The sequence below is a fragment of the Stylophora pistillata genome, chromosome 3, assembly GCF_964205215.1.
Source record: "Stylophora pistillata chromosome 3, jaStyPist1.2, whole genome shotgun sequence".
Lineage (NCBI taxonomy): Eukaryota > Metazoa > Cnidaria > Anthozoa > Scleractinia > Pocilloporidae > Stylophora > Stylophora pistillata.
The window spans coordinates 26,498,823-26,521,453 of record NC_142521.1 but is presented as its reverse complement, the minus strand read 5'-3'; the positions used below and the strand labels follow the sequence as shown (position 1 = coordinate 26,521,453).

At 38.2% G+C, this 22,631-nt stretch overlaps 2 protein-coding genes across 3 annotated transcripts; both read left to right on the top strand.

The window, feature by feature from the left end:
• The first annotated feature begins 1,317 nt into the window (after positions 1-1,317).
• Positions 1,318-13,753, top strand: LOC148735344 (uncharacterized). Its single transcript, XM_088755003.1, has 7 exons — positions 1,318-1,453; positions 4,559-4,592; positions 7,079-7,435; positions 8,972-9,222; positions 10,563-10,703; positions 11,063-11,188; positions 12,357-13,753. The coding sequence occupies exons 1-7, from the start codon at positions 1,418-1,420 to the stop codon at positions 12,570-12,572; spliced, it is 1,161 nt and encodes a 386-aa protein (XP_088611129.1). The 5' UTR covers positions 1,318-1,417; the 3' UTR covers positions 12,573-13,753.
• Positions 13,754-13,799: 46 nt separating this feature from the next.
• Positions 13,800-21,714, top strand: LOC111340514 (polycystin-2). 2 transcript variants are annotated; one of them, XM_022947373.2, is made up of 6 exons: positions 13,800-14,145; positions 14,586-15,221; positions 15,611-15,847; positions 16,199-17,428; positions 18,660-18,798; positions 18,873-21,714. In XM_022947373.2, exons 1-4 carry the CDS (start codon positions 14,008-14,010, stop codon positions 16,547-16,549), a joined length of 1,362 nt encoding a protein of 453 aa, XP_022803108.2. In that variant the 5' UTR covers positions 13,800-14,007; the 3' UTR covers positions 16,550-17,428; positions 18,660-18,798; positions 18,873-21,714. The 2 variants fall into 2 exon arrangements, with proteins under 2 accessions (XP_022803108.2, XP_088611128.1); XM_088755002.1 differs by lacking the exons at positions 13,800-14,145; positions 14,586-15,221; positions 15,611-15,847 and having other exon boundaries at positions 16,547-17,428.
• The last annotated feature ends 917 nt before the right edge of the window (positions 21,715-22,631 follow it).

The following is a 22,631-nucleotide window of genomic DNA, read 5'->3' as shown; positions in this document are numbered from 1 at the left end:
ACGTATGATGCACGCTATTATCGCTAATGCATAAATAGCGCTCTCTACTGCGAGGATCGTGCATCATACGTATCTATAACTACAGTTCAAAATATATGAACTTCATATATTCATTGTATCTAATTAACGATTTTGTTGCAGAAAATAAGTGTGACTGATTTCTTATATTATATGAACTAAAAGCTGGTCAAGGTACAATTATCGTTTATCAGTCATCTTGAAATACTTACCTTTACCAATCAGGACTATATCGAGGTCCTTATCGCTTGTGCAGAAATGCCCATCCAATGTCAACCAATCATTCCGCTTTTTACTGTGACTTGACCAGTGATGGACGTAAATCAAGGCAATAGCTGGACAAGAGTCTGACCGTCATCTTGCATTTACAATTTCGTTAAAAGCCTTAAACAGTTGTCTGTATTTTTGGAACGAAAAACTTTAAATAAGAAGAGGGTTTATCCAAAAATTAACTGACTTTAGTATCCATCGCCCTAAATTACTGAAGCGTAGATGAAGGAATAAAGAAAACTGTCTGAAATACAACCACACCATGCATACCTAATGAAATGTTCGCTCATAGGAGGGCGCAAAACATAATCATGCCTAAGAACATAAACTATATTATTGCTACTATCACCTTTGAAGAAATTGAGGAGATAGGAACAAAAAATAAACGACAACAAAACAGTCCGAACAATCACGTGAGCGTGCAAGCGGTCAACAATACATTTTTTTCCCACAACATACCCGATAAAGTGAAAGTAATGTAAATATTCCTGTGGAATTCTCACCGTCATTGATTGGCTAACAGACTAGGGCCGTCAGTCACAAATTGTGCTGTCGGTGACGGCTGGTATTGTTGTTAGCTGGCATCGTTTCAGGATACAGTGCTTCCTAACGATACGTTCTTCAAAAAAAAAATTTAAAACGCAGTTGATCTAAAACCCTATCCGAACTCCTACCGTTGCTTTGTCACTCAAAAAATGTATCTTATCTTTCTTTAAATTTAAACATTAGAAAGCATACGCTCGCCAGCCTTGTAACAGCTTGAATACTTTTTGTCTATGGTTACGGATGGCTTTTAAATCTTGCTCACTATTGTTGTACAGATCCAAGATTGATTGAGTATTAATATTAAAGCATTTTCGTAATAGAATTCCACCGTGTTTTCTCTACTTTCAACAGTATTTTACCCGATCATTTGGCAGCTAAAATTTTGAGTGATCGACAAATGCAAGTACTGCCAGGCCACACCCCTAATTGACGTAAACTGTGTCTTCATGAGTTTAACCGCTAAAGCAGCAGCCTTCACGAGACGATTATTTGTTTGCATAATGAGAAAGACCAAAGAAGTGTAATCATTTAAATATGTACAAAACTTGGAGTTCATCCGATGTAACAACTTAAAGCCATAACGATGCCAAAGTTTCTGTTACTTTTCATCGCACTCCAGGTATGTTCTTCGCGAACTCTTAAAGGAAACGTCTTGGCAACGGTTTAATTGTTAATGAAAGTAAGCATGGACGATGGTCGGTGAATGATCCTTTAAACATTCTTAGGGGTTAGTCGAGGCATCATTAAGTCTAACTTAATTCATTTTTAACAGGAATTTGTCCTTGTTGCTGAAAGTTTCGTAAATCGTAAATACTTATTTGTTTCTGTTTAAATTGGTGAGGATTTTTTGCGCGTAGGACATCTTATTGAGCTTATAACGAAAAGCATCTCTAAGATATGAAACCTTATCTGAGGGAGAGTTTCCTTTGCAAATTTTAATCAAGGCACAGACGTTGCCGTATGGATTTTATTCACACAATAGTAAAAAACTCGCAAAATTAATCATGCTGTTATGAAACGCAAAAGAAAGTTCATTATAAAAAGTTTATCATCGGAGCTAAAAAATGGCCTAGAAAGTAAAAAAAGGCTTTGAGAAATTTTCCCCTGCTCTGTTTTTTAACTTTTCGTTGTCATCCCCCAGCAGAAAATAGATTTCATCAAAGCGGAAAATAATGAACAAAAGGTAGATTACAGAATAGTTTGTATGACCAAGCCGGTTATGATCGTGAACTTTATTCTCCTTCCAATGAGGGAAGTTTTCGACTTAACCGCTTGTTTCGTAACATCAACGCAGAATCTAACTGTTAAACAACAGTGCGGTAAAATTTGTGAATGTGGCCTCCAGAAACGGTTTTTTTATTCATGTTACGTGGTAAAGGAAGTTAGAGGCCGGATAAAAGCGGATTATTTGATATGCGGTAACAGGTGGCCAGTGCTGTTCTCTGTTCACAAGAGAAATGGTTTTCCCATCTGGATTTACATATCCATTTTTATCAAATTCTTGCCTTGGAACTGATAAATTCGCGTTAAAGAACATTGTTCATTTTACAAAAACAACTCATCAGATAATTTTCTCTTATGACATCTTACCTCATAAAAACTCGTTTTTAGTGCTCGATAATTTAACGAGTTAGCGCTTTGTTGGCTGGCATCATTGTTGGCTGGCATCATTATTGTTGGCTGGCATCATTATTGTTGGCTGGCATCATTACTGGCTGGCATCATTATTGTTGGCTGGCATCATTATTGTTGGGTGGCATCATTGTTGGCTGGCATCATTATTGTTGAATGGCATCATTATTGTTGGCTGGCATCATTATTGTTGGCTGGCATCATTGTTTGCTGGAAATATTATTGTTGGCTGGCATCATTATTGTTGGCTGGCATCATTATTGTTGGCTGGCATCATTGTCGGCTGGCATCATTGATGGCTGGAATCATTGTTGGCTGGCATCATTCTTGGCTGGCATCATTGTCGGCTGGCATCATTGCTGGCTGGCATCATTGTTGGCTGGCATCATTGTTGGCTGGCATCATTATTGTTGGCCGGAATCATTGTCAGCTGGCATCATTGTTGGCTGGCATCATTATTGTTGGCTGGCATCATTATTGTTGGCTGGCATCATTATTGTTGGCTGGCATCATTATTGTTGGCTGGCATCATTATTGGCTGGCATCATTGTTGGCTGGCTTCATTGTTGGCTGGCATCATTGCTGGCTGGCATCATTATTGTTGGCTGGCATCATTGTCGGCTGGCATCATTGTTGCGTGGCATCATTATTGATGGCTGGCATCATTATTGGCTGGCATCATTGTTGGCTGGCATAATTGTTGGCTGGCATCATTGTCGGCTGGCATCATTGTTGGCTTGCATCATTGCTGGCTGGCATCATTATTGTGGGCTGGCAATATTGTCAGCTGGCATCATTGTTGGCTGGCATCATTATTGTTCGCTGGCATCATTGTCGGCTGGCATCATTGTTGGCTGGCATCGTTGTTGGCTGGCATCGTTGTTGGCTGGCATCATTGTTGGCTGGCATCGTTGTTGGCTGGCATCATTGTTGGCTGGCATCATTGTTGGCTGGCATCATTGTTGGCTGGCATCATTGTTGGCTGGCATCATTGTTGACTGGCATCATTGTTGGCTGGCATCATTGTTGGCTGGCATCATTGTTGGCTGGCATCATTGTTTGCTGGCATTATTGTTGGTTGGCATTATTATTGTTGGCTGACATCATTGTTGGCTGGTATCATTGTTGGCTGGCATCATTGTTGGCTGGCATCATTATTGTTGGCTGACATCATTGTTGGCTGACATCATTATTGTTGGCTGACATCATCGTTGACTGGCATCATTGTTGGCTGGCATCATTGTTGGGTGGCATCATTGTTGGCTGGCATCATTATCGGCTGGCATCATTATTATTGGCTGACATCATCGTTGACTGGCATCATTGTTGGGTGGCATCATTGTTGGCAGGCATCATTGTTGGCTGGCATTGCTCCACGATACAGGGCTTCCTAACGAAACGTTCTTGGAAAAAAATTAAAACGCGGTTGATTTAAAATCCTATCTAACCTCCAACCGTTGCTGTTTCACTAAAAGAGATGTTTTCTCTTTTTCTTTAAATTTAAACAATAGAAAGCGTACGCTCGACAGCCTTATAACAGCTTGACAATTTTGAATATTTGTGCTTCGGGTCACGGATGGCTTTTTGAACTTTGCACATTATTATTGTAGAGATCCAAGATCTAAGAAAAATGATATTGAGTATTAACATCAAAGCAGCTTCGTTATAAAATTTTCCACCGTGTCTTCCCTACTGTCAACAGTAGTTAACTTGATCATCTGGCAGAGGAAATTTTGAATGTTTGACAGTTGCAAAAATTGCCAGGTCACACAACCAATTGACGTAAACTATGTCTAATGAAATTAATCGCTAAAGCAGCAGCCTTCCTGAGACGACTTTTCGTTTGCATACTGAGAGAGGCCAAAGAAGTGTAATCATTTAAATACGCACAAAACTTGTAGTTCATCCGATGTGACAGTTTGAAGATAACGATGGCAAAGTTTCTGTTGCTTTTTATCGCATTTCAGGTATTTCCTTCGCGAACTCTTAAAGGAAACGTCTTAACAAAGTAGAGTTGTTAGAGCAAACATGGCCGATGATGGACGAAGTTAATCGAGGCATTACTAAGTCTAACTTAATTCATTTTTAACAGGAATTCGTCCTTGTTGCTGAAAGTTTCGTAACTCGTAAGTACTCATTTGTTTCCATTTTAATTTGTAAGGATTTTTTACTCGTGGGACATCTCATTGAGCTTATAACGAAAAGCATCTATAAGATATGAAACCTGTCTTAAGGGAGAGCTTTCTTACAAATTTTAATGAATGCAAGGACGTTGTGGTATCGATTCAATACAATAGTAAAAATTAGTCAGATAAATCATGCTGTTATGAAACGCAAAAGAAAGTTCATCTTAAAATGTATTACCGTCGGAGCTGAAAAAAGGCCTAAAAAGTAAAAAACAACCTTTGAGAAATTTCCCCCAGCTCCATTTTAAACTTTTCGCTTTCATCCCCTTGCAGAAAATAGATTTCGTCCAAGCGAAAAATAGAGAAGAACAAAAGTTAGATCACAGAATAGTTTGAATGACCAAGTCGGTTATGATCGTAAACTTTATTCTCCTTCGAATGAGGGAAGTCTTTGACTTAACCACTTGTTTCGTAATATCAACGCCGAGTCTAAATGTTAAAAAACAATGCGGCAAAACTTTGTGATCCTGTCCCCCAGAAACCGTTTTCTTCTTCATATTACGTGGTAAAGGAACTTAGAAGCCGGATAAATATATCTTATTAGACGTTTTGTTGTGTAGTATCGCTGAGTATTTTTACGAGTTGTGCCGTATTTTTACGAGGTCGTGGGGTGGGTCAAAATTCAAATAACTCAAACAAAATTTGAAAATACGAATAACTCAAACAAAATTTGAGGACGCCGAATATGTTTAAATATTTTGATGCCGTAGTTAAAATTCAAGTTTGATTTTAAAGTGCCCTTCATTATAATATTCCTTTTCCATCATGAGGCTGCCCACGCGAGTGGTATAGACGAAACAAATCATTGTTTGTGGCCGGCTTTCTTACTTTGTAACTATTCAACAAACCAAATTTTAATATATCAACAAAGTTGAAATGGTATATTGGCCACCGTTACGATTATAAAAGCTGACGTTTCGAGCGTTAACCCTTCGTCGGAGCGAATGACGAAGGGCTAACGCTTTTATAATCGTAACGGTGGCCAATTTACCATTTCAACTTTGTTGATATATTCAAATTATTTCGTTACCCCCACCGACGCAGCCTCTAACAGTTTCTTTAGAAACTGTCAGCCTTTATTCAACAAACATGTTTTTCACAACAGCGGTGAAAAGTGCTTTTTTTTTTTCTTGGAAATGGAGCCGCAAAACACTGCAAGTACTCGTTTTTAACATACCGAGAACAGAGAAAACGGTTGCTCGTAAATTTATTCAACAATTCTTCGAAATCATCGCTTGGCCAAAATTCACGTCGAGTTCAAAGTCTGCCTAGCTTCGTAGCCCCTCGTCCGAGTAATGTTGTCAAACTTTTGCAAAAATTTCTAAGCTAAGTACTTCGCCTCTGTTTTCGAGGAGGAATTGAAAGTGTCTATCAATAACCAAGCTTCCGAAAAAAAAAACACAAACAAACAAACAAAAAAAAACAAGAGGACAAGTGTAAACATTCTGTATGGTTATCTGAGGGAGATGAACCTGATAAAACCGCTTCGGCCAGAGTTCTGAAGAAGTTTTAGGCCGCCGTTAGCAAAAGTGATGACAGCTCGTACTCGAAAAGTTCAATGACTTCTTTACAATTTGGACTCAACAATCATTTTCAGAAAAAAGGAACTGACATTATCAAAGACCCAGAATTCACCAAGGCGAACAAAGTATTTGGAGCAAAGTGTATTGATTTAAAACGGCGGGGTTTGGCGAAGATTTAACACAAACCCGCTATTTCAAAGACGATTTTATTAGAAAGCTGTACTAGTGTGGTACTAGATGACCCCAGAACACTTTAAAACAAAGAGTTCGAGAAAATGCTTTTCTTGCGCCGCAGTGGCAAGTAGCTGAAAATGAAATACTTTTCACTCACAACAGATGACAAAGGCGCTCCACACGTGTGCAAACCAGAGAAGTATATTCTTTTTCAATCTTTTTAAAAAAAAGTATAATAAAAATTTACTGAATTCGGTTTTCACATGATATCATGAATTATCAAACCTCGTTTCTGTGTTATTTGTCTCAGCCCTCGGCTTCGGCAGATGACTCAGACCTCGGTTTTTATAATTCCCGATATCATGCTCAACCTCCTCCAATAATTGCTTATTATTGTATTCATTGTACTGACTGCAAAAGAAAAATTAATGTTCATGTTCAGACAAAAAATTTTGAAGAAAAAAAGGAAAGAGAAACTCTTCCACGCATGTGTAATTTGAGAAAATACATTCAACTCCTATGGCTTTGTATGATGATTTGTTTCTTTTTCGTCACCAGCCTTGTTTAAGAGACAAGTACAAGTGTTTGTGTTGAGAAATAGATCAGACTGTTGTGTAACAGAGTAAATGTGCGACCGCTCTACTTGTCGCCTGAATTGGGCATCCATATCAAGGGAAACCAGTTGAATGTTTTTTTTAGTTATAGCAAAATACCACTTTTCTACTTCAGGTGGTTCCTTCATATTAAATAACGGTGAAGTCCTTGAGATCAACACGACTGCTCCATACATTAACTGCCCTTCATTCCGCAATTACACTTTGTCACTTCAAAACAGAAGCTCTCCACACGGCAGCCATCTTGTTGCTCATATAGATTTCGGTGGCAGCATTGAGTTCAGGAGCGGGTCTAAAGTTAAAGTGTTCGGGAAGTATGCTCTGAGTATTACAAGTCAGAATGGAAACATCTTAGCACACGCTGATGTCAATATGACTTGTGGACAGAGCGTGTTTGATACAACATGCCTTGGTGGATTCACTCAAAACTCGACAGGATACAAAGACTATCATCCAAGAAAATTATACAAAGGTAAGTGCCATGGTAAAATACTCGTACATGTCCAAACAAACCACGCTCTTTAATATACTTCCAAACAAAACGAATCGAACTAAACAATTTAAGCGAAGTGAACAAATGAAGTGGTTGCTAAGATAAAATTAGGAATAGTAAGTGACAGCAAGAATACGTTAAGAAAACAAAATAAAGGACAACAAAAGACGCTCACAAACGTAGCACGAGATCAAGGCAATAACAAAATTCTCGAACATGATTGAGCTTGGTTGGTTATCATCAGCCCAATTTGAGCACTAATAGAACAGTGTAGGCGTCATACTCGTAATTGGACGGTATAGTAGGACAATTGACCAGTCATGCCTAAGTAAGGGGACAGTACACTTCATGTGCACGTGCTGTTGTCGCGCATTTCGCCTAGTTATAACTGTTTTTTTTTTATGAAAAAGTATAACCGATGTCTAGTTTCTTTCTTAAATGTTGTCATAGTTTTTTGATTAAATGGTAAACAGGACTTCGTTGTGTCCAATTCTTTCTGTAATTAACATATCATAGTGAAACTGGTACAAACTTGATAACCCAGCGATTCAACGCTTTTTCCTAAGATAGCGTTTGCTCGACAGGGTATAGATAATCAAAACAAAGCTGCAACGTTTTGCGGCAGTCATGGCTCTTAACTGCACATTTGATTCTTTAATAATGCTTGTATCACTATAGCTGTGCCCGCACGACATATCAGATATAAATTTTACACCTTTGAAAGCTTTTAAAAATCAACTGAAATCGTCCGATTTGCCAAGTTTTGTCTGTAGTCATACTCGTGGTTAACAAAGCGGACTCCCGCTTCGCGGTCGTCGATCCGATATTGTTCATGAGCTCGCATGATTACTGACTGAATTACTCCACTCAGTCCTATTACCATTATTACTTAGCGTCGTTACGAGAAATGCGATTAAAAATGAAACCGTCTGCTTTTTTTCTGCTGCCTTATTGTCTTACCTTGACCCGTTTTTTAAGTTCCTTGGCCTCTCCATGTCACGATTCTTTAGCCGATAATGTAGGCTCTCTTTTTATCCATATTCTTTTTCCCTTTTTCTGTTATAATTTACCATCAACATGGGCGAATGCCCTCGTGCTGATAATCCTTCTTCATTTCTATAGGTTGTTTGAACCTCTCCTTCGTCTTCCAAAACTTTAGGCTCGCAGTACTTGTTTGTACTTGATTTAACGTTTGTTTTTGTGATACTAGCAAATACTGCAAAGTCGATCCAAAAGAAAATCCTGTTTTTCCTCCTAAGGAGGGGTTGAAAACAAACGTAACTCTCATTCTATCAACATTTAAATTTCTTTTTTTTTACAACTTTCTGCATATCGTTTTGGATCAAGAAACATGCCATCGAGCAATCACCGTCTGTTATATTCTGTATATGTGCACTTTCTAATTTATTCCTTTTAAGGTAATAACGTACGTATTTGAGTCTGCAAAAAGAAAAATCAGTGGTAATTCATATTTTGTTCGTGGAAAATGACCTAGTATGTTCCTTTCATCACCAGAGTTGTGTAAACTTGAGCCCGAAGAAGGCCGAAGTCTGAACACGAACTTCAGTATCACTTGCACCGGTGGAAATCCTCTTTATATCGTAAGATACGAGTTTAGTTACGTACTTCAGAATGGCCTACACGAAGTATTATACCAAGGAAGTGAGCGTAGCTATCGTACAGTGTTACTCAGTGGTATTTCTACAATAAAAGCTGTGATCATCGATGGTAGAGGAAACAAAACAGAATTCAGCTTGAACGTAAAGGTTGGTGGTTTCTTTTATAAGACTTTAAAAAAAATTGTTGGTACGATCGCTACGAGGAAACACAAATTTAGATGTCCGGGCTAAAATAAATTTTTCGAGTTCAAATTCAAATTCAAATTTTATCTATTTGCTTTTTTAGCTAATTTATGAAGAATTTAACGATTGTTCAATGTATGGCGAGATGAACTGTCGTCAATTTTTTTTAAAGTGGGTTTTGAGAGGGTTATTTTTTCTCTTTGAAATCAAATCGGTGAGTTAAACACAAAGTTTGAAAAATAATAAACTTCACTCCATGCAAATCCGTAGCAGATGGCAAAATAATTTTTTTAACTTTCGAGTATTGTTTTTCTGTTGAAATAGTCTTTTTTTCCATCTGCCAGAAGTGATTTGCTTGGAAAAAAAAATTAAGGTAAAAAAAAAAGAAAATAGACTACAATCACAAAAGAAAACAATACACTACATCTTACACTAGAAAACAGAGATAGGTTAACTTTTGAATATAATGTCAATTTATTTAAACTAAATAAATTTTAGTTAATTGGCAACTCTTAATATTGTTGTCATGAGTCTGAAAAAGGATTTCTTTTATTTAACTGTAGTGTGACATGTCACACCTGTCACGTGACCCACTATCAAGCAATGGACTGTAAGCATAGTTGCTGTAGACTTCATTCAGTAATTCTTGCTTGGATTTTCATAACCAAAATCCAAAGTTTCCCTCCCATCCCTCCCTTTATTCAGACTCCTAATACCTGCCATACCAAATACTAGAGAGCACTTCTTAGAAGTTTTATCATAGGCTTGTTTAAGTTGTTTAGGTGATCTTATTATATTACCTTCTAAATGTTTCTACTAACATTTTTAAGCTTAAAAGTTAGACGTTTCAGTTTCAATAAACTGGGAATGGGGAAAAAGTTCTCTTGTGTCACACTTTGGCCCCCACAGACTCGTTTTCCTTATGCACTACTCCCTCATTTTAATACTGCTTGGACTTCTCAGGAGGATTACTACCTCCTCTCTACCCAGCAGCACATTCATGTGGGGCATGCCGGGAAGCTACTACCTCTGCATGCTGAGGAGCCACTACCTCTTAGGAGCTATTACCTCTTTCGCATGACTGACTCTGGGCTTTAGCTTTTAGCCAGTTTATGCATGTCATATATCATGATCCAGCAGTATTTATATTGGGGCTAAAAGTGATCATTCATTTAAAATCACTGAGCACTTTGTTACCCACTTCCCTTTGGCATCCACGTCCAAGTTATTTGTTAATTCACTTACTACTTGTGTTTCATGCACCTAAGAGGAAGTCAATTAATTGAAATGTTCCTCTTGTTCAGGTTAAATCCATAGCGTCAACTTGCGAAGACTGGATCAGGAAAATAAACATGTACTTTAGAAGGGGAGATAAAACTCTTGGCGCATGGTCTTTGCTAGAAAGTTTACTTTCGATTAATGGAAGCGTTCAGAAGTGTCCTCAGGTTGGTATATCAGTTTTCAACTCAAATTTATTTCACTAGCAACTGATGTATAGAAATGATCATTCCAGGAAAATATTTTCTAGCATTGGGATTAGATACGTTCAATTTTATTTTGGAATTGGTTTAAACTTACGAGTGGTGTCCTATGAAGAAGTGCAAGCCTACACTGGAGAGTGGACTGAAATCAGTTTCTATTTCCAAATTATCTTATCTAACTCAGTCCTACGTTCATGGTATAGCTCTTTAAAAACTCAAAATGGTCGGTATGTTTTGGAAAATAAAGAATCGTAGGAAGACAGGATTGGTTTTGTGATCGATCACAAAGTATAGAAAAAAGTCTATTCCTTTTAATTGTACAGCTGGACGAGATTGTCCTTAACCTGACATCAGACATGAAGATGGAAACTACCCAAGATGTCCTTAAAGTTACTTTACTTCTTGGTACTATGTTGGATGGAATGGAAGATGTCTCTACGTCTGCACTAGTGAGTTTCCCCGAGCTTTGAATACCTCAAGTAACTTTACATTAAAGCTGTTTTGTTTAGCTTCGAAGAATAATTATCTAATTTTTAAGGCTCTCTGGCTACCATGATGCGACAGGCGCTCGACAGGAGGATTCGTATGATATCAAACCTTCATTTAGTGTAGCGTTCGATAACTTGTTTCGAAATTGCGTCAAAACTCCAGTCATCTTCACTGGGTTTTAAACAGTTAACATCTAGACCACAGCTTTATTGTTATTATTTACTAAAAATCGATATTTCGTTTGCACTTTTTGAACGCTTGCGATCATTTGAACAACCGAAAAGCCAACGATTTAAACTGTGAACATGGCGGCTTTAAGTGATCGCGGCGGATGACCTCGGAGACCATAGCTTTTGAAAGTTGTGCATTTGAAAGAATCAGTCCGAGAATACTGGAGGAGCAGCAAGAATTCATAGGAATGTGTCGGGAGGAGGTTTTTATTACTGCAAGGAGTGACATTTCAAATCTCATTATTCTTAAAAGATTTGTAATGTACCTTAATATAATTTCAAATGCACAACCGTTAAATGCTCATTTGCAAGTGAAGATGACATGAGAATGTCGAAACATGTCTTGTAAATTTAAATTCAAAGTTGCCGTTTCTTTTTTGAGAGTTACCTTCAAAGATAATGAAGAAAAGAAAATGTTTAACAACTGGTTCGTTCAGAGGTTCGTACCACATATGGACGCATTAAATTGAAAAGAAAATGTAATCAAGGTGTAAATGTCCTCACCCAGATTCTCCCGCTGGCTCTTTAACTCGTACATATACCACACATGGACGCATTAAATTGAAAAGAAAATGTAATCAAGGTGTAAATGTCCTCACCCAGATTCTTCCACGATGCGATCATGAAAGTTTATTCTAGCCATTAAAAAGTTTGCTTTTATTTGTTATAGAGAGTATTTAAGCTAATTTACTGGTATGAAACTAACAACTCAATCTCACGAGGATCGAGAAAGATCAAGTATTTTATCAAAATCTAATTGATGATGTTTCAGTTTTTCTGATCTGAAGCAGCGAACTCAGGGCCGAGGAAGATTCTTTGCACCATAAGTGCAAGTTATAAGTCTTCGCCGGTAAAAGCTGAACATTTCTCACATGTACTTCTCCTATTACCTTTTCAGTTAAGAACTACAAACATTTTGAAGAAAATTGTGAAGCATATCAGAGAGGATTTCAGAATACCTGGATCGAGACTCGATTCAAGCTTTTCAGCTGTAGTAGAGAACGTTCTCTTCAACCTTGGAAAAGCACTGAAAATTGGATCACAAAATTCCAATTTCACAAACTACGATAGAACGGGGTTTAACACGGTTTGTGTTTGTTCTTTAAAAAATTGAATGAAGACATGATGAAGTGAATAATATAAGTACAGACCACGCTAAACCACTGTCGATTTGTTAAATAGATCAGTTTTTGTTAACTTTCCTTTACATGCCACTGACTGTTTCAAAAAATACCATAGGAAAGATAGGTCGTTTTTCTCTTTTAAGACATATGATGAGCCAAACTTACCCCATTTACGACTTTACTGGTACTAATCAAGCGCGTAATTTCGTCGGTTTACAGTTTATTTTGCGGTCACTGAAAGCAAAAGTTTTTAAATTAATACTTGAAAAAATCGATAGGTAGAAATTCTCGAGCGTATGTAACCATGTAATATACAATTTGCGAAAAAAACGCGCAATTTTAAAGACGTCGACTCAAAACATTCCCCAAGTCGTTGCTTTCAAGGTCATAATTTGCATCCTCAAGTAACCGCTTTTGCACACGTTTTAGCCATACCTTTTTTTTTCCTTGGATAAGTTTTTTTTCCGTATCCTCCCGTTAAAAGGGGTTTATTTTTCCATAAAGTAATGCGATAAAAAATATTTATTACAGTCATTTTGATATAACTTGTGATCCTTGCATTCTGCTTAGCTCTCGCTGGAGCGATTTATTCACAAATCCCATCGTTTTATACTCTAGATCGCATCTTTTACCCAGTCAATAAGAAAGCTTCACACAACAACCGATCAAATTTCAAGGCTTTTTGAAGAACTCAATCCAATTACAGGTTTAACGAGAGATAACTTTTGCAACCTTTTACAAACCAGCTCAATGTACTAGAACAATGACAGTATTTGTGCGACAGAATTTTTCGATTTCAAAATAGATGTAATAAAGCGAAATTTAACTTCGTGTCGTGCAATTTTAATGTGAAATCATGATTTCAGACCAAATTGCACCTTACTCAGTTCAATTACCATTATATTCACCATGCTCCTTCAAGAGCAAAAGACCATTGTACCAGCTTACCTCAAACATTGATTGAAAAAACGATACTATGTTTTGGGAATGCGCGCACTTATTTGCCTGAAGTGACCAAATGGCACAAAATAACGCTGTTTATCGTTTCTTCATAATAAACTATTCTATGGAACCTGTATTAAGTGGTAAACTTGTATTTAGCGGTCATTACGCTACTCCCCGTGGGTTACCTCGTAATACAGGTTTGACTGTAGCTTTTTAAGGATTTTAAAATAATAAGTGCTGACATATTTTCATAATGCGAAATCATACTTCATTTGAACTGTATGGATTAAAGTTGATCTATTGCTATTTCTAGAAAACAAGAATTTCAACAACCTAGCTTGATTCTTTATATGGTATAATTTATAATTACGTTTACTTTCTCAGAATATAAATGCAACAAAGACCCTTCTCTCCCTGAAGGATCAGATTATTGAAGTATTGCGCCTGTCATTAAAAAATGTTACGACGAGAAATTATACGATGCAGTCAAAATATTTGAGCATAACAGTTGTGTCTCTACGTGGTGGTGAAGTGGATAACTTCACAATTGTTGCAGGTCAAAGCAGATTCATAATACCTGATATAAACCCAGTTGGAGAAGTCATCTCGTTCCTGGAGGTAGGAGATAAGGTCACTTTTATACGTTGGATTTGTTACGCTAAGTAGGGACAAGAAATAAAGCTCAGTTGTCGACTTTGTTCCCAAGGTCCTGCGAACTCGCAAAGCCAAAGATTTGAAGAACTAAAATAAAACATTTGTTACTTATTATTAATTTTAGTGATTTATCATTTTACCCTGCTCTGGCAAGATTAGTTGTGCACTGGGGCGTTTAGGCAACAAAGGACAGCATCCAAGTGGACAGGTGCAAACAAATCTGCGGTATAACCATCTGCATTATTACACGATTATCACCCTGCCCCTTAACTTTCGATCTACCTTTTGTCTTAGGGAGAATTGAGAGGACTTGAGAAGCTTGAAACCTCAACCCATGGCGGTATTATTAAAGAAGGAGGCTTAGTGGAACTCACCCATTTCAATTACATGTGTATCTCTTGTAGATGTGGACTACTCCATTCAACCCTTTCACCTGGGACCAAACTAGTGAGAGGGTGACGTCACATGTTGCAGGGCTAGAAGTGAGAGACGAAAAAGGAGACATTATAAACATGTCTGATCCCTCACGTGAAATCACCGTCATACTACCCCTTGACAAGAAAACAACCGACAAGATATTGAAAGGGTCCACCTATTACCGCAGAATGAAGATTAATCACAACATCACAGTTCAGTATGGACAGTCCTTCGTCAATGTCTCCTTTATGCCTCAAAGCAGCGACTTGGTCATCTCAAAGGTGAAAGTGATTTCAGCCACAACTCAGAATTATTCAGAATGTGAAAACGTCAGGTATAAGTGGATTAAAAGAGGCCGAATACACTGCAACGGTAATGTTGCTGTATCTTTTATGGCGATCAATCCCGGGAGGTACCTCGTTGATGCTATTTTCACTGTCAAAGAAAGTAAAATGAAGAAAATTACTCAGTCGTCCAAACCGGAACGAGGCAAGGCTACCTGTGTCACGATAAAAAATCCACCAGCAGTGAATGAAGTTAAATATATCAGTGTCCAAGTGAGTGAGTCAGCTTGCCTTTTCTGGGAAACAGAAACATCTGTTTGGAAAACTACAGGATGCAGGGTGAGGAGATCAGAATTAGCAATCAGTTGCTACGAAAAAAGTTAATAAATGCGTTTTATCACTCCATAGATTCTATCAATCAATGTCCACCTATCTGCATTTGCGAACAAAATTGTTGAAAAAGTAAGCTAAAAATACCGTTATCTTAAACCTGAAAGCAATGCTTCGCCTCCGTCCTCTTTGTCCCGACGGGAACAAATTTTTATCTCATGTGTAGCTACAGTACTTGCTAGGGATTCGTGAGAGATCCCATATCCAGAAAACAGCAAGGAGAAAGTTTACTTTGGTGTAAGTTACTCTCTTTGTAGTACCATTTTTGCTTCAGAAAGGAACACATATGTCGTAAAGTTTGCCTTTACAACCGTACTGACTGTAGCTTTCTTTCAAAGGTTGAGAAAGTCATCAGCAATTCAGGTTTGAAATGTGCCTGCAATCACTTGACGTCGTTTGGTGGGGCCTATCTGGTGCCTCCAAATGACCTCAGTTTTGTCAAAGTTTTGCAAGAGCTTCGTTCACCAAATGACAGCGGAAAGTTCCTTGTCCTTGTTGTCCTTATAGCAACTATTCTTCTCTACCTGGTTGCGATCATTTTCGCAAGAAGGGAAGACCGAAGAGATAAAGCCAAGGTTCGTTGAAATAACGATTTCGACAAGTAAACAACTTGGCAAGATGTTGTTTTATGCAGCTATTTTTAGACACGTGTATTCTCTTTAGTATTTATTGGAAATTATCTAATATGTTTCTCTAAACACAATGAAGAGGTGTATAAGTCGTCAAAATAAGGTTGAGGCATACCTTTTTTTTCAGCAATTGCTCTTAAAAGGTAAGGTTTATTTTCCCATTTTGTGACGACATGGTAACAGCCGAATGGCTTGGCACTAAGAACAATCACTACACCCAAATCCCTAACATCAGTTCTGAGGCCAGTTTTTATATCTTTACAATACCTGAATTTACCTTAAACTTTTTATTTTAAGATACAAGATTCAGTGCCTCCAGTGTTCTATCGATCATCGGAGTCAGCTAATTGCCGTTACGAGTTGACTATTAAGACTGGTGTCTGGTTAGGATCCGGTACAACCGCTAATGTATCCTTCGTACTCTTTGGAGTCGAAGGCAGGAGCAGTACCCTTACCATTCAGCAAGACTTCTATGCTGGGTTTCACCCGAAGTTTGCCAGAGGAACCGAGCACAAGTTTGCCGCCATTTTAGACAAAGACTTAGGTGATATCTACAAACTTCACGTCAGCCATGATAACTCTGGTAATAATCCCTCTTGGTTTTTGGATTACATTAAAATTATTCCTGCTGGGACCGACAAAAGTTAGAAATTCTCATTTGACACTTGGTTAAGCCTGGAGGATGAATCTCTATCAAATGAATGCATCCGGAGTCCTTCCAACGCTCAGGGCAGCGTAACAGGTAGAGCATTACATGAAATGCTCTCCGATGGGCATCTCTGGATGTCGATCATAACCAAGACCCCTGGGAGTTGCTTCTCTAGAGTTCAGAGAATCTCATCATGCCTCTGTTTGCTCTACTGTACAATGGCTGTCAATGCTATGTTCTATTCCTGGAGTAACCAGCCCTCCCAAACAATCAACCTGGGACCGCTACGATTCTCAGCCCAACAAGCTATGACAAGCATTCAGAGTATCCTTTTTATTGTGCCGATTCACATAATCATAACACTGTTTAGGAAGGCCTCAGCAAGCCCTCAGAATCGATTTTGGCGATGCTTCCTTTACTTGACGTGGGGCTTACTTTGCCTGGTGACTGCCATGTCGGCGGGTTTGACAGTTTCCTACAGTCTCATGTGGGGAAGCGAAAAAAGCCAAGAGTGGATTTCGTCGGTTTCTGTTTCCTTTTTTCAAGATGTCTTAATATTACAGCCCTTTAAATGCTTTCTTCTCGCTATGCTGTGGTCAGTATTTTCAAATTGCAGAGTCAGAAAGGTATCTAGCAGTCAACAGTTCTCTGGGAAAACTGCAGATGATAATCGAAGCTCGGCATCCACAAAGTCAAGTAAATTGTCTGCATCGAGGAGAAAGAGTGTGGCAATGGCTAGACGTCGCTTGATGATGAGACAGACTCTCTTTTACATTTTCTTTTTTGTAGTTATTGGTATCCTTACGTACGGAAAGAGGGACTTTTCAAGGTATCTGCTCTTCAAATCTTTGGCGGACCACACGGAAAGTTTTGAAGAGGTAAAGAAATAGATTGATAGAAAAGGAACATTACAACTCAAACATTCCCATACGAACTTTTATGGACAAACTATCTATCATAAGTAGATATAACGTGTACCTTTTTTGTTTGTTTATGGCTTTTAAGTATTAAGGTCTGTTAAGATTCTGTTGGTAGGGATGGATGATGCCTTAATCAATTTAGAAGAAAATAGGATGTATAGCAATAATTTTACTTTGGTAAAGTATTGAAATGGCCTCCCATCTTATGAAACGATAACCAACCAAGACCTTAGGTATCATTGCATGTACACGTTGGTAAAGTAATTATAACTTTATGTAATATTTCAAAAACGAGTGCAAGTGTTTCATCGGGGTTTCCAAACACGAGAAAACTGATGAAAGCGCGAGGCCGTGGGCCGAGTGCTTTTATTGTTTTCGAGTGTTTGGAAACCCCGATGAAACACAAAGCACGAGTTTTTCAAATTACTTCTCCAACAAAAAAAAATTAGTTTAAATTATCATTTGAATAAGTTTTCTCAATTGAAGTATTGTTTATGGTGAGCGGAATGTGAATTTGTCACCTACTTGCTGTATGCTGGCTACTGATAATACTGAATTTCATTTGTATTTGCATTTCACGTTGTTACCTACTAGTTGCATTGTGAGTATCGAGCAAGCAAGGTGCTTTCGAAGATGACAGAATATCGTTTTTGACAACCGAAAACCTTTGAGGACGAGGAAAAGTGTGTCGTTAATGCAGTATTAAAGTCGACGCAAAACAAAAACGAATGGGCGGCTCGTATTTTTGAAGAGTGGGCAAAAGCCCGATTTCCGAAAGTAGGAACTTTGGAACCAAGTGGTCTTTTTAAAGAATATGATCTGCACAGAGTTCAATCGCTGGAAATTCCTTTATTCCAAATGGATGCTTTAAGCGTTAATTATTGGCTGACGAAGTTTGTTCAAGAGGTTGCCAAACCGTCAAAGGAAAGATACCCACCGAAGTTGTTTATCGCCACGTGTTTTTCTTGCTCTACCAATATGCAGATTAAGAAAATTTGCATCCGTGTTTGAAATCGTTTCAAACACGGCCGTGTTTTCAACTCGTTTTTCATTGGGTTTCACCAGAATAAGATGCTCTGGTTGGGTAAGAGCTGCATGAATAATTAATGAGTTTGAGAAGAGAATATGATATCTTCTATTTTGAGTTTGAAAACTCGAGTGTAATGTATTTCTGTACTAATTTTTGCAGGTGAAAGATAAAACATCATTGTGGAACTGGATAAATGGGTCGTTGATAACATATCTCTACTCAACAAATCAAGAGAGTAGTGAGCTAGCATCGACGGTGATCGGAATGGTGAGAATACGTCAGCTGAGAGTGAGAAAAGGTATACCTAATGGAATTTTCTTATTATTGAGCGCATTAACACATAATAACGATGAGCTCTAATTTTCTGCTTAGCTCAATGCCCTGCGGACAAAATAACCAACTGGTGGCAACAGACCTGCTTGGAGTCCTACTCTCGCAAAAATGAACACTCAGAACCTTTTCATCCGACCAAAGGAACTTCGCCACTCCAGTTTAATCGGTGTCCAATTCCATGGATGTACAAAACAGGAAAGGAACTTGGATCTTCTTCAAAATGGGGCCGCCATGCTTGGTATGGTGGCGGTGGGTATTTGGCTGAGCTGGGCTATGAAGAAGAAACTGCCCGTGCGATAACAAATCTACTGCAATCAGAAAGTTGGGTCGATCGTCAAACAAGTGCCATCGTGTTAGAGTTTTCGCTTTTAAATTCGGGGACAAACATTTTGGCTGTCTCGTCTTTCTTCGTAGAATTTCTCCCGACAGGCCAGGCAACGGTTAAAAGAAGCATAAATATCATCTCGCTGTACGACACCGCAGCCATCCTACAGATTTTTCAAGGGATGTGCCTCGTGTTCTTTATAGCCATGGTTCTCTTCATAATCGGCGAAACAATAGCACACATAGTTAGAAGGAGGTGGCGATACTTGTGCTCTTTTTGGTGTTTGCTTGATCTTGGTCATTTAGCGACATCCATTCTACTACTTGTATCAAGCTTCATGAAGTCTTATCTTACAACTACGAGTGTGCTTAGGCTGAAAGAAAACATGTTTGCACATACAAGCTTTGAAACGCCACTCCTATGGGCAGAAGTTGAAAACAGTCTCCTCGCCATTCTCACTTTCCTAGCAACGTTAAAGCTGCTACAACTTACCTATTTTAATTTCTACACGCGATTGTTCTCTTGTGCTCTTCGGATCTGGATGCACGACCTTCCCTCGTTCTGTCTGGTCTTATCGATCATATTTCTTGCATTTTTGTAGAAAGGAGTTTTAGTTTTCGGTCCATCCATCGGCAGGTACTCGAGCTTTTGGCGGGCCTTCGCTTTCCAGCTAGAGATAACTCTTGGCAAAGTGAGGACTCGGCCCATAAAGGAACTAGCTGAAGGTGTCCCAATTTTCGGACACGTTTTAGTGGTTTCGCTTCTTTTTAGCATTACCATAGTTTTAATGAACTTTTTTGTTTCCACCTTAAATGATGCCCTCGCTGAAGCTAAGACTGCGGAGATGGATAAGGAAGCTGAACAGGCGATGACTGTTGGGCGGCCTGTGAACATAACTGTTGAAGAGGCTGACGGAGTTAACGTTGCACCAGAGAATAAGGATAACGGGAGAAAAGGAGAGAAAATCCGAGGAGGAGAGAAAACTGAAAGAGGGAGTCGCGCGATATTATTTGATAAAGTCAGCAAGGGTCTCAAAACAAAGGCTTTCTTTGATGAAATCAGTGAGCAGCTGAAGACCATTGATACCCTTCAGCTGCCCATACTCCGTTTAAAGGTAGATAAGGTTTGCAGACGTATTGAAAATGCCATTGCTAATGAAATCGATACTGGAGAGCCATCGACAGTCAATCAAAAGGGAAAAAGGAGAGTACATTTTGGAAGCAGTGTTAGAATACCGTTTACGTAGCACCGTTACCTCTTTCCGCATCAGGAGGAACTCTAAGAAAACAATTTTGAGATAGTGCGATATCGTTTGTTCTTTACTAGAAGTTGTTGATCGTGCCAGAATCTTGATTTGATCAAGAGAAACCACTGTCTTAGCGATTTATTCAGTCATTTTTCGCTCATGTGGCTTGTTGTGTGAACTTTTTCAAATGCGTTTACATAGTTGAGATTAAGCTCTACGTATATTTTATTTGGCACCAATCTGATGTCGATTGTAGAGAAGCATAATTGGCTTTGATATTCCATTTACCTGCAAGCTTCTTCAGAAGGACAATCTTCCTGTTAATACGCGGGAAATTATTGAATACAGTAAGTTTGGATAATACAAGCAATGTGCGAAAAATTGAGCCTTGGGAATTCCCCTCTTTAGTTTTTATAAATACTTACTAATTTGTTCCTGAGTATTCTGAAGCAGACTCCTCCTCTAAACTGATGAATACCGTTTGGCCGGGAAGTAATGATCACCTACTCTGATGTAAGTTTATTGAGATGAAATCGAAGAAAGGAATCCCATGGCTTTATTTTCTTATATTTCTATGATGTTGTGAGTAAATCACATTACAATAAGATCATAGCTCATGCATTACTGGGTCTGGGAATTTGGTAAGTTTCAAAACTGACCAATCTGTGATGGATTTAGCAACAACCTATAGCAGAACTCAAGAAAACACCAAGAACAAGGATCTATGACAGAAATGGAACATTAATGTCATATTTTGCAATAAGCGTGACTTAGTATGGGTGTAACTTCTGTTATTCAGAAGTTGCTAAATGGGGCACGATTTTGCCAAGTTAACATTAGTAACTGAGACTATATACGATAGGCTGGTCCACCAAATTGAGGCTGTAAATATGTTTCTGTGTTATCTTGGATCAGCGAAGAAAAGAATTCTGATTTTCAATCAGTATTTGTCAGAATTAATTGTTTCTTTGTGGAGATGGAGCGCAACTTTGCCTTATCGTCACCAACTTATAAAAAAGTCGGTTGAGAAGACTTGATTAGCGACGTTGTATGGATGTTAACTTAAGTTTAAGCCCAACTATTTGTTATAAGTCAATTTGGTAAGATTTAGTAGTATTTTAAACCAAACAAACAGTAAGCCTTGACGATCTGCTTTTTTCTTCACTTAAAATTTAGAGAAAATGTCACTATAGGCGAAGCAATGTTCTGCGGAAGAAATTCGTTGTTTGATCACTTGACGGATATTAGCTATTTGACGGCTTATGAATAGGGTTAGAAGGAGATTAATAAATCATGTATAGTGAACAGTGCACCATTTTTTAAGGCTTTATACTAGGTTCAAATTGCATAATAATAAATATTTTTCTCTATTCAGATATGTAGCAAGGAGTACTAAGTAGCGCTAAGTTTTCCATCACGTCAATGGAAACATATCCTTGATTAATAATCATATCTATGGGACTAAATTTTTAAATGATTAATGCTATACTATTAAACAAATCTATAGTGCAGCCGTATGACTAAAATATAATTAAAGCAAAATCCTATTCACTACTCATTTGTTACTTGATATTATTGTAAAAATCAAATTGACTTGAAATTCTTCAACATATAATTATAGCGTCTTACTTCTGGTCAATCAATTGCCAGTTTGACTGAAAAACCTTGCCCTACGCTTGTAAATCGAAATGAAGATCACGGTGAGGTAGAAGCAGAGGGGAATATTCGGCAGTGTGCTGATGACCACTTTTGAATCAAATAAGAAAAGAAACTTGTATCGCAAAAACAATATTTCACCTTAATGATAATAATACTAATAATAATAACTAATAATAATCTTTATTACTTCTATTGCGCCTTTTCTACACAACATTCAAAGGTGCATCACAGCGTAACACTTTCGGGGGAATTTTAGCCGGACTACATCAAGCAGTTTACAATATCGATCGAAGGGAACTTATTTGGAGATGCCCCCTCCCACCAATTCCCAGTAAACAGGTCAGACCACATCACAGTAATCTCGTGAGTGGGTTCTTTAACGTCCCCTGCCTAACCAAATTAACTAATTAATAGATGCAGGACCTACGGTTAATTCTTCCTTATCTGAGAAGTCTAGAACGTCTACTTATTTCTTGATATTATAGAAAGGTAGCACATTCTCCTCAGTTATTTTAAGACCTTGAGTGTTGTTCCGGCCGGGGCTCGAACCCTCGATCTCCCGCACAGC